The sequence below is a fragment of the Papaver somniferum genome, chromosome 11, assembly GCF_003573695.1.
Source record: "Papaver somniferum cultivar HN1 chromosome 11, ASM357369v1, whole genome shotgun sequence".
NCBI lineage: Eukaryota > Viridiplantae > Streptophyta > Magnoliopsida > Ranunculales > Papaveraceae > Papaver > Papaver somniferum.
This window is the reverse complement of record NC_039368.1, coordinates 35,972,423-35,985,192: the sequence shown is the minus strand read 5'-3', so window position 1 is coordinate 35,985,192 and position 12,770 is coordinate 35,972,423. Positions and strand designations below refer to the sequence as shown.

General features: G+C 37.5%; 1 protein-coding gene across 4 annotated transcripts; it reads left to right on the top strand.

The window, feature by feature from the left end:
• Positions 1-234: 234 nt before the first annotated feature.
• On the top strand, positions 235-8,505 carry LOC113322990 (ribosome biogenesis protein bms1-like). Of its 4 annotated transcripts, XM_026571205.1 has the most exons (9): positions 235-581; positions 666-904; positions 3,058-3,097; positions 3,283-3,493; positions 4,215-4,457; positions 4,598-4,837; positions 5,119-5,328; positions 5,569-5,835; positions 5,952-8,505. In XM_026571205.1, coding segments are annotated over exons 3-9 (1,395 nt in total). In that variant the 5' UTR covers positions 235-581; positions 666-904; positions 3,058-3,095; the 3' UTR covers positions 6,174-8,505. The 4 variants fall into 4 exon arrangements, with proteins under 4 accessions (XP_026426990.1, XP_026426989.1, XP_026426988.1 ...); XM_026571204.1 differs by lacking the exons at positions 666-904; positions 3,058-3,097 and having other exon boundaries at positions 5,955-8,505; XM_026571203.1 differs by lacking the exons at positions 666-904; positions 3,058-3,097.
• Positions 8,506-12,770: the final 4,265 nt, after the last annotated feature.

Sequence of the window (12,770 nt, the reverse complement as noted above, 5' to 3'; positions counted from 1 at the left end):
CCCTTGAATACACCCAATCCAGTTGACAAACGGACCCAACTTGGTTGCTGCAATTTCTAATCTCAATCGAGATTTTGGACTCCGTCGATAGATAGGAAAGAAAGTTGTAGAGAGATACGAATCTGAGAAGAAGAAGAAGAAGAAGAAGAAAAAAAAAAAAGACCGAAACATAATTTCAGAAATTATGGGTTTGAGAATAATTTTCTTCCAGAAAATGGGTGCGCGCCTGTGTTTTTCTGAGCATGAGTTTCTTAGTAGAAAAGTCTGGGAGAATGGGTCTCCCTGTAGTTTTCACTTTGTAGAGAGAGAAACGCCATTCTTGTACTCCTTCCTGCTGTTTGTTAGGGTTTTAAATGAACATGGTTGTTGGTTCATCATCTTCTTCTGATAATCAACGAGAAGATAGAATTATTGTACCGGGTTTAGAACATGTGAAAGTATATATAACGACTAAGAAGGAGAGCAAATGCGATGATGATAACAACATACTACATGTCGAAGATCCAGCTTCTATTTATCATAGGATTGAAGAAGAAAAACAACAACCTCCCTATATTATTGTAGTCCATGGACCTCCCAAGGTAATGAAAATTGGGTTTAGTCTCTCACTGCGTTTGCTGATTGAAAGATGAAACTGCAATTGTTTTCAATTTTCTCCGATGTAGGTTGGGAAATCCTCGTTGATTAAATCTCTATTTAATTATTACTCTAACTGCTTTGGAGCTGTCGTCCGAGGCCCCCCAGATGACTATACGGTCTTGTTAGGTATAGCTGTTATATTATATGCGCTCGCTTGTGGTACAGTTTGTGGAGTGTCCAAATAATGTTAGTGGCATGATTGATGCTGCAAAGTACGCTGATGCAGTGATATTTGTGATTGATGCAAAATTTGGGGTTTGAAATGGTAATTCACAATTATCTTTATATCAAAATTTGGGGTTTCATATTTGTGAAAATTCAGAATGAATTCTCTTCTTGTAAGTCAATAATCTTTCCGCTAGCAATGATTTTGAGGACAATAGTTTTGATGTTCTTTGCATTTACATGATACTAAAACCAGTCTAGTCTAGCATTTATTTCCCTGTATTTTCTTTTTGAGAATATGGAGTGCAACTTACATATCTGTCCTGAAATTTGATGTTTCTTTTCTGGTTTCTTATCCCTATCTATTTTAGATTCCGAGAGAATCTAGAGACTGGAACAAGTGTGATTGATGTCACCAGTTGAGAGAAATTGCCAATAGGCAATTTTCTAATCCAATTGGCTTAACAATGCAGATTTGCTTCTCATCAGAAACCATCCCCTCCCACTTCATTTTGGAAATCCACATGCTCAATAAAGATATCTGTCCGTTTTCATGGTTTAATAATAAAGTTTGGCTTGGTCCTTAGTAGCCAGGAACGTGAGAAGTGGTTGCCGATCTCACTGAGAACGGCGAGTTTGCGCTCCTCAGTGAGAATCGTGATGGGAGCGCGCTCCTAAGCTGCGCTCCCATAGAGTGAGAAACGTTTCACAGTATATTCTCATATCTTCAATTCTTCATATCTTTATCTACTAAGTGGGTAGATTCTCATGAGTATATTCTCATATATTTTTATCTACTAAGTGTATATATTCTCAGATCTTTGTATCTTCATCTACTGATTGTTCTAACTGTGTATATCCTCATATCTCTATCTAGTTATTTTCATATCCTCAAGTCTCTGTACATGATATGTGTCATCACCTAATATAAATTATATGTTTATCCTGCTGGACCGGCTTTCCACATCAGCTTCCTACACGATTTACCGCAGCTCAGGAAATTCCAAGCAGCAACCTCTGTAAATATAGAAGTCTATATACAGTTCTTAAGTGTGTGTCTGCACCTTTTAAACCCTCATGATCAGCAGCACTCTTTTCATCTTCCATTGAATCCATTCATATCTTTCGTCTCGTAGTTCTTTTACATTAATCACAGTACAGTTTAAAGACCCACAATTTCTAACCTTTTTAGCCTTTTGTCTTATTTCCGGATTAAAGATTTAGAAACTTAATAGTCTAATTTACGCTCAAATTTGATTTTTAAGGCATTTTACGATTCTTGTTCCCGACCATGCTCCCGCTCCTGGCTACTAAGGCTTGGTCCAAGGAGTTTCTGATTCCGTATCTTTTTATACAGTGGTATACCAAGCTATTTAGCTTCTTCCATTTTTTCATGCACACCCCTCGGGATTCTTCATCCAATAAGATGGTTTATGGTTTGTCTGTTTGTTAAACCTTTATTTTCGGCCCTTCTCTCTGAATTAGTGTGTTACAGTCCACTTGGTGATACCCCAAATTTAGGGTTTTGGCACTTCAAAATTTGTCTGACGTTATCGTTGTTTTTCCATTCACAAGTGTATCTACGTACTTCCCTTCCCGTTAACCTTGTAACCCGCATGGACTGTGGTGTGTGATACTTTCGGAAACTTTAGTGGGTGCTTACAAATAACAATTGCATAGCTGTGTTCAGGTCTCGTTTCTTCTCTTCCGCTTACGGCCTCTGTGTCTGGAACATATGCTGTTCAATGTTAATGTCTTGCTTTCTGCTTATGAACTCTAGAACCTGAAAGGGCTAAGTATAACTGAACCTGAAAAGGGCCAAGTATAATAGCTTATAATTACTGACACATGTAAATATGTGTATATGAGACATGTCCGCCTTTTTTATTTATATCTCACCTTGTCCGACTCTTCCACTGTATACCCTGTCTGCCAACCGGTGCACTTATCACTATCGTTGTTACACAAGTCTCCGTCGTTGTTCATTGTATGGGGAAATAAACACAGTTTTTTCTGCCAAAGAAACAATATACTCTTTGTGGTTGTATGTTCAAATACTAGTTATTGTTTATCTGATTGCAAAAGGCTTTTGTTCACTGCACGAAACATTTGAGTTTCTCAACATTTTAAAAGTTCACGGTATTCCAAAGATTATGGGGGTGCTTACATATCTTGATGGCTTTAACAATGCTGACAAACTATTAAAAACCAAACATTGTCTCATGGATCATTTCTGTGCCGAAATATCTGAAGTACCATCACTTTTCTGCTTATCCGGTGTTGATCAGGGAATGTAAGTTTCTTGGATGACTATACAAAGTATCTTGATATAATTCATATCCATTTTTATACCATTTCACATTTTGTGATTAGTTTAGCCAAGATATAAATTCAATAGACTCGGCAAAAGAAAAACACTAAAAGCACAGTATTTAGAAGATATCCATCACAGTTTCTTATCCAGTCTACAATTAACAGGTACCGGATGCATGAAATTAGCGAACTAGCAAGCTTCATATCAGTTATGGATTTTCACCCTTTGTCATGGCGAGCTGCCCATCCTTATGTTCTGGTAAAATGTTTTGAAGATGTTACTGCTCTAGAAAGAGTGGACAAGGATGAAAAATGCGATAGAGACATAATTCTGTGTGGTTACCTTCGAGGTTGTGATATCAATAAAGGAACTAAGGTACTTCGTTTACCTAGGTAACTCTTATTGTACACATTCGTCTTGTCTTGTCATGTTGTCAAATACCATGCTATATTGTGTATGATTTGGTTGTCTGTCATGTTGATGGTAGCAAATCCAATTGATATTCCTTAGCATACTCCTACGTCACATATTGTTTATCATCTTGCAATACATGTTTCAATCTAAAGCCATCTTCCGTAGTTTATAGTTTTCGACATATTTTCTGAACTTATGCAGGCTTGTTAGATTGGGAAGAATGTATATAACCAATGCTCAGTGCACGCCTTCTCTAGCTTTTACTTAGAGGTCATGCAAATAATAATGTAATGAGAACAAAAAAGCTTACAGAGATTTAGATTATAAAATGGCACTCGTGAAACATGAACCATATGTTGTGTGTGAAAGTATATGGTGAAGATTTGCTGAATTTCAAGGTTAGTTCTGATGGAATATTTCTGTTCCTTCCTCTATGCTGAAAGCAAGGGAAGCTGTTAAGAGTCCTGGACGCTCTCATGTAGAAAAGAGAATCTTTGCAGTACGTAATTGCAAACCTAATAATTCCTATCACGCATAGGGAACACACTCTTGTTTTATCCATTCTTGACCCATTTTTATGCTGGTTATATACGTACCGGTTGTTTTCACTTCTTGGACCATGAGATTTGTTGCTTGCATTTTGTTCCACTAATATACAGACTGGCAAGTTTTATAATAACAGGTTCACATCGCTGGTGTTGGTGATTTCCCTCTATACGGGGTAACAAGCTTACGGGATCCTTTCCCTTTACGGTGTACTCACAAAAAGAAGAGATTTCGAGGCAAGGAAATATTCAAGACAGGGTCTTACCTGAAATTGGAGGTCCGAGACGTTCCCTTTGAGATGGTTAAAAGTTTTGATCGATCTCATCCTATTCTTGTTGGAGGTATCGGGTCTGAAGAAGAATATGCTGGATATGTTCAGGTTGTCATGCCATATCTAAGTTTTATTTACTGCCACCAAGTATGTTTGTATTGTTAATTATGCATTCTGTAACAGCCGAAAGGGGAGATGCTATGTCTATTCTGATCAGCATCATGATGTATTCTGTATTGTTCTTCCAGGTGACACTTAAGCGCCATAGTTGGCATAAGAAACTGTTGAAAACCAGAGATATTATCATTGTTTCAATTGGTTGGAAGCGGTACCAGACAAGCCCTATATATGCCATGGAAGACAGCCATGGAAGACTTCAAATGCTTGATGACACCCCCGAAGACATGGAGTGTCGTGCAATATTTTGGGGCCCTCGTGCCCCTCCCAATACTGAAGTTGTCGTTGTTCAGAGTTTGGCAGATCACAAGGTCAGATGCATATATTCCCTTTTAACCTAAAGAACCATGTGGTTAAGCACATGTTGCTTATCCTTGATTCCTTGAGGGCATCTGCTTGAGAAAACTTTAATTTTATTGCTTCCCAGACTGCCTTGACTGGAAATAAACTGGAGCATATGCAGCTTTCGATGTTGAAACATATTACTGTGTCTACCTTATCATTATGATATTTTGCTTAACCATAATTGATTTGGTCAATGCCTCGCACATAAAAAAAAAAATCGCTGACTTGCTTGCACTTGAATCCTCAGGCAGCGTTTCGGATTTTAGCAACTGCTGTTGTACTTGATTGTAACCATGCCGCGAAGATACTCAAGAAATGCAAGCGGGTCGGAACTCCTCTCAAGATCATCAATATGACTGCTTTTATTAAGGGCATGTTTACATCAGATCTTGTAATTGATAGGTTTAAAAATCAAAGAATCCTGACTAACAGTGGTATTCTGGGGAAAATCAAAAAGGTTAGTGAGCCAAGGATGGAAACAAATTCATCTCTTCTGTATTGGTTGTTAGTGAGTTTTTTTGTTTCTTTGATGTGTATCTGGTGATCCATTCACCAACATAAGCATGCACATTTATGTCATGCAATATCAATATGGTCCACAGCTATTTTGCTTGTATTGAGCTCTTTTACCGTTTCTTGAGATCCAGTAGTCCTTTGACTTGTTTGCTGTGTTTCCAATTGTTTTGTTGTTTGTCAGGCTGCAGATAAAGAGCTTGTTGATGGACTGAAACTGAAGGAAGGTCTGTCTAGAGAAGGGATCACCGAGTGTACATTTAAGGACAACATTCATATGAGTGATATCGTTATCCTGCATGTGTGGAGACAAGAAGAGGTTTCTCAGTTTTTCAATCCATTAATGACCGCGTTGGATCCAACTCCAAGCGACCGTATTTGGGAACATAGTATTTTGCAATGCGCAGAACCTGTAGATGTGTTGCCTGTTAGCAAGGACTTAGTAAACAAGGTTATCGCCTAATCTGGTCTTAAAAGATGAGTTTACATTATGGCTTGTGAATTTTTGTTCATTTATATCTGACTTGCGTTTGTTTTGGATGATTTTATGTTTATTGCCAAATGAAGCAGGAGGAAATTGAGGAAAATATGACCAAGAATCAGCAGATTAAAGAGTTACTGAAGAAGTTAGAAGAGAAAAAGAAAGCGAAGGCACTTAAAGAATATCCTGTAGGGTCCCGTCGAACACTTGAACAACGACGTCGTGTGATCTTTGTTGAGGGGGAGCCTAGAGTCCGAACTTTTCCTAAGGTCAGACGGAAGTGTTCTCAAGTTAGTTCGGATTTTTGAGAAAGAAAGAATCTGAACTCTCACACAATGGGAAAAGTGGGGAGCGTCTGAATTTCCTTCAGAAGAAGGTAAGTTACTGCAATTTGATATTTCCACTATAAAAAAGAAGGCTTCTAAGGACGGCCAGTTTTGAAAAAACCGTCCCTAAAGAAGGATATTTGGGACGGTGATGGCCTGACCGTCCCTAATAGTCATAAAATATTTAAATCAAGGCTAAAATATGTCCGTCCCAAAAAGAAAACATGGCCAAATAGTATTAGTGACGGTGGAACAGGGGACGGTACATAAACCGTCCCTAATACCTCTTGGGACGTTTTTTTGCCGTCCCAAGAGGCCTTCTGTTTTGTAGTGTTCCTTTCAGTTGTTATGTTTTCAGTCGTTCCATTCTGCTCACTTGTTACAATCTATAAAATACAAGTAGGGCAAGTGAACTCCCAGATGTATGTGGCCTTGCACTAAATGTTTTTTGAAAGTTGCTAGCCATCAGCAACTTGGTATGCTTCTCTGTTTGTATGGCTTAGTTGTGTGTTGGTGAACAGAAGGCTCTCTTGACCCTTGTAGGGTTATGAGGTTTGTATTTATAACAAGTATTATGTACATGAGTCACATAGAAACCCCGACACATACGGACCACACATAGACATACAATACTATCTTACACCCCCCTCAATCTGTACACGGTGGTAAGCAACGCGAAAGCTTGCTGATAAACTCTTGGTAAACATGTCGGCGATTTGCTGCACAGTAGGTATAGAACATATCTTAAGGAAACCTGCTAATGATATATCTTAAGGAAACCTGCTAATGATTCTTTCTCGTACAAAATGATAGTCGATCTGGATATGCTTAGAGCGTGAATGCTGAATAGGACTGACAGCAAGATAGGTAGAAACAGTTGGTTACTTTTTAGAACCCAGGGAGATTAGATTTCAACCCAAGTAAATACAGTGACCAGTAGTAGACCGTGAAGTATCGGGATCACCACCCCAATCAGCGTCAGAAAAGGATTTAAACTGCAAGGAAGAACTACTCCAAAAGCATATACCATGGCCGAGTGTGCCTTTAAGATACCGAAGCTTTAACCACTGCAAAATGTGTACGCGTGGGTCTATGCATGAACCGACTTACCTTATTCACTACATAAGTAATGTCGGTATAAAGTGAGATATTGTAAGCCTCGCTTTATAGTAGTGAGATATTGTAAGCCTCAATGGTCTTGGAGGTTCTCAAAAGAGAAGAAACAACTTTGGAGAAGAATTATACAGGAAAAAATGCACACTAAATCTGAAGCTATATGGGCTAAACATACTAGTAAACCTCAAGGAAGAGGAATGTGGGAGAATATCCAGAAACAAAGAGAAGTAATTGAGCAGTTATCCACAATCAAAATCTCAAGGAAATCAGTGTCTTTTTGGGAAGATATTTGGGCTGGAACTCAAACTTTAAAAACAAGATTCCCCTCTCATATATAAACTAGCTTCAGCAAAAAATGCTTCTGTCAGGGATATGATCAAAAATAATACATGGGATATAAAGCTTATGAGAAATCTTCATCAACCAGAAATGTCTCAGATGCTCCAGATGTTTGAGTTTCTAGGGACTCCACCAACTCTCGAAGATGATGAAGAAGACGAACTGATATGCACTTCATCTGGAGGTTTCAACAACAGAACTTGTTATAAATGGCTCATACAACAACTTCCTGCTACACCAAATGATGTTCCTTTCTCTTGCATGTGGATTCAATCTGTGCCTCCTAAAGTGCAATTTTTTATGTGGACTGCTGTTCAAAACTCCATTGCAACAACAGATAATCTATTGAGGAGGGGATGTTAGATTCAGAATGTAACGTGCTCTCTCTGTAATGCACATTCTGAATCAGTAAACCACCTGCTACTACATTGTAAGTATTCACACAAAGTCTGAAGTTATTTCTTAGGAGGCTATAACATCAAATGGGTTCAATCTGGGACTCTGAAAATGCAGCTACAAGCCTGGAAAAATAGAAGAGGAAGAAACAGGGGAAGAAAGGTATGGCCTTTGTTAATTTTTGCAATCTCTTGGGCACTATGGAATAAAAGGAATAGCAGGGTTATGACAACGCAAAGACACAAGAATGAAACAGAAATAATCTTAGAGATTAAACACCTCATATATGTTTGGGGAGATAAACAAAAGATATTCAAATTTTTTACTTTCCGGGACTTAATCACTCATTGGAAAGTGGTTTTGGACGGTAGATAATTTGCATCTTTGTAAATATTTTGGGGGCTCAGTTAACTGGGCTTTTTACCTTTTTCTTAATACATCAATCTTTTAAAGTCAAAAAAAATAAATGAAGTGACTAACTCGTGCCGTTATTCCACACTATTTTAAGGTGGGGCCATAACAGTCGTCGGAGCTTGATTGTTACTTTATCCGTTTATCCAAAATGTATACAATTTCGGGTCAAAATTTATATTTTAATTGATGTTATCGTGTTTTTTAACAACATATTTACATTTAGTGAAAAGGGATGAATTGACCATGGATAGCCATTTCCAGTGATAATTTTGTTGAAGTAAAATATGTTCTCACAAATCACTGTCTAACCCTTCCTGTTTATACTTGTGTTTCTTGATTTTTTTTCTTAAGTATTAGATAATGTTTTGCATTTTCATTGAAGCTCGAAACTGATATGAAATTTTTTAGATTTATCAACGTTTTTGCAAGTATCTGGAAACAACTAAGGGATCGAAAACTATTATTCAAAAATTATTTGTGCATTCTAAAAACATGAACAAAACCAAAAAGACAGTTAAAAGACCAACAAAATTCCCAAATAAATCTAGATGTTCATGAAAATAAAAAAAAATGAATCTAAATGTCTGATCTGAATAAGGTTTCGATCCTCCATGTGCCGCCTCGTTAATCCAAATCCTCTACTGATTCATCAACTCTCTCGAAGGGTGTCCCATCTATCTTTAGATGTTGAAGTTGTTTCGCCACACTTACAATGTCCCGAGTATCGTGCAGTGTAGTTCCTCGTCATGCTCCCATACCTACAGAGGGTTTGAGTTTCCCCGTCACCTTCATATTGCTGTTATATGTCATTGAAAAATATGTCAATAATATGTGTGTATAAATTGTATGTCTCCAATGGTTCGAACTGCACATATTATAAGTGAATTTGTAGGGGTAAAATATCGCACAACACTTTAATAGAGCGTGCGTTATTTATCCATTTTAAGAGTGTGCGTCATTTATGTATTTCCTTAGCGCGCATCATTTATGCATATAAAAGGAGCACGACAATATTAAAGGAGCACAACAACATTAAAGGAAATATTAGCTGTACTCCATTATCTATTAGTTGTCATCCACTATGTAACACATATAAAAAGAAAGACAGGAGAGAGAAATAGAGGTCATCCTTATCTTTGGTATTCTCATCCTCTTCCCCCATCACCTAAAACTAGACTAGAGTTCTACCAAAAACTCATTAATGGAGATTCTAAATGTAATACTCATGTAATTCTAACAATCATGGTGAAGAACCATGGATGTAGATCACATTGATCGAACCATGTAAAAAATTCTTGTGTCCATTTTACATTTTTTCAGCATTTCATCTTCATTTTCAAGTTTAACATGTTGTGGTATTTCATGGGACTACAGAATTGTTGTCGAACTCATTAAAGAGAAGGTGTACTCTACATAGTAAGATGCCCATGGTCCACTCCTACGGTTTAGTAATTGCCCGTGCTCTCAGTTGTGGAAATGTTTGGATAGCCATTCCATCTAACTTTTTTCAGACTCGAGTATTTGGTACTTAACTTCTTTTTTCGCTATGGCATCTACAACCTACTGACCCAGTCATCAATGCAATTAAGATACAACACTTTGGTACCACATTGAGACACTGTACAATAAAATGGATATAAGATTCAAGTTTTGTCAACAAATGTTCAACTTTAAATATCAGATGACATCTTCATTTTGTCTAGGTTGTAAACAGTAAGTTCCATTTTTTTGTCAAAGTGCACTGTGATGTCAGTATAATCCATCCAGATGCGTATTAAGTATTAACCTTGTACAAGGAACTTCTTCTACCTCCCAGGATATTATACCTCCAAAGGGTGGAATCAAAAAATGTAAATACAAGTAATATAAATTAACCTCGCGTCATTAGGGGTGACCGTGAAAGAATTATGGGCGACTAATAAGGAAAAATAGGATCACCCAAACCTAAAATGAAGCTATCCCTTATCTCTGTTTTTTTGAAATGGCAAATATATCCCCCACAATCGGTAAATAAAACTACAATCGATAGTTTATTTTGGTCTGCCTTTTTTTTTTTGCTACGAGCCCCATAATCGGTGTTAATTTCGTAATCGGTAGTGTTGGTGTACACAAACGGTAGCTAATCTCATAATCAATAGACTATGTGTACATAATTGGTAGCTAATCTCATATTCGAGTGTCGGTGTGCATAATCGGCTGTAATATCATACTAGAGTTCCCGATTATGAAGTTGCCCCAAAATTGAAATTGGAAAAAAAAACACAAGTTTTAGAATTTGGGAATCAAAATAATCGGTAGACTAGGAGTTAACTTTTCTCCCGATTATGAAGTTGCCCCAAAAATGAAATTAGAAAAAATCTCAAGTTTTTGGATATCATTGTTGGTTCTTTTACAAAAGTCTTTGTTTAATAAACTCATGCATTGTCAGTTTATGCACTCCATGCTTTATTTAATTTGCATTATGATTACTCGGTTGATTCTGTTAAACTTTTCATGGTTTGGAAAGAACCTGTAATGTTTTGTTGTCAATATGAATTGTTATGGGAACTAACATAATCGGTAGGATATGAAGGTCGCCAAAACTACCGATTTTAAACCCCACGTTAATCGGTAGTCAAGGAGAAAATGTTGTGTCCGATTATAAGGGTTTTTTGATACAGAAAAACTTTGAAACGAAACCACCATAATCGGACATAAAACTATGAAAATTTACCTCCGATTGTGCACCTGTCTGACAAATATTTGAAAAATTCACCAGAATCGGTAGTTAAGATAGATAATGTTACTATCGATTCTGCACACTTCTGTTTGAAAATTTACCAGAATCGGTAGATAAGGTTGATATTTAAGCTCCGACTATTGGAAAAAGTTCAGCAGTTTCAGATAATCAAGTAATAAACATAACTCAAAATACATTCATATCCCATAAACTTAAGAACATATAATCCAAAACAAGTATTTAAAACACCATAATCCTAAAGAAACTGTTAAAACAACATAATCCATAACATCGAACACCATGTTAACACCTAGTTTTCTTCTGAGTGTTCTTAGCTAAAGTTTTAGAATGCTTAGCACGACTCGGACGACCTGGATTATCACCAGCATCACCTTCATCTCCCTCAATATTTCCTTCAGCAAGAGAACTTGAAGAAGCCTGAGATCTTTTGTTTGTCTTTGATGTATTTTTCTTGGGCTGGTTCTTCGTCACTTTCTCCCCAAACTCAGTTGCATACTCTGCATTATCAACATTATCAATAATCTCTCTGTGCTTTTTTATCTTCTCAATTGGCACATGCACTCCAGCCGTTATGCAGTCAGTGCACCATTTGGACAAAGTCTTGAACCTATTCACCTGTTTTTTTTAATTTACATAACATCAAATGGAGTTTACCTTAAAAAAATGAGTCATAATATTAAAGGGAAAAGATATAATAATACGCACCAGTTTATCATAACCTGGTGGTTTTTGTATGATGATACACTTGTAAATAGAAGCCGTCGAGGTCGTCTTTGCTTTAAGCTCACGGATTACACGAAAATGGGAATGCTTCCGGTACCACTCCATATAGCCTGGAGCATGTTCATCACCGCGGTTGGTAGCTCTCCTAGTGTTCACCATGAAGTCCATCATCCTATCCCATTGCTCAATAATAAATGGTGTACTGGAGTAAACTACCTTGATGGCGTCCTGGTTAGACTCGCTATGCTCCACGTCCAACTTGAACTTACCATGTATGTGGTGCCATGGTACTCCTTGTAAATGACCATGTTGTCGCATCACCCTAGAGCCATTGTACATCACATAACCTATATGGTGCCACAACGGTCCAAAATAGTGACCCAACTTGGAACGACCCGCTAGATGTCCACTAGCTCGGTCTTCCTTGTATGGACCAAAACATACTTCCGAGGCCTTCATCGCGTCTAGTTTCTCCCTCAAACTAACCAACTGCTGGTCCTTTGTCCTTGAACTTGTACTTTATTCTTCTCGCTATATCTTTCTTCCAATCCGGGATCTCTGCTGCCAATTTTAGACCAGAGTAGCGGTCATAAATCCATGTCTACATAGATGTCGAACCAAGTATTAAAAATTGATTCTTACATTAGTTGAACAACAAAAAACATACCGATCAATGGATTAATAGAGTTGAGACAATACCTGCAATAGACTCACGTTCCTGGAAATTTGGCTAGTTTTAAGCCTCGACGCATTCCTCAAATCTTTCATCAAGAATGCAAGGCATGCCGTGCTCCAAGATTAGTCTGCGACCTTATAGAGGGGATCCAATAGTTGTAGAAGGTTGGAGGCTA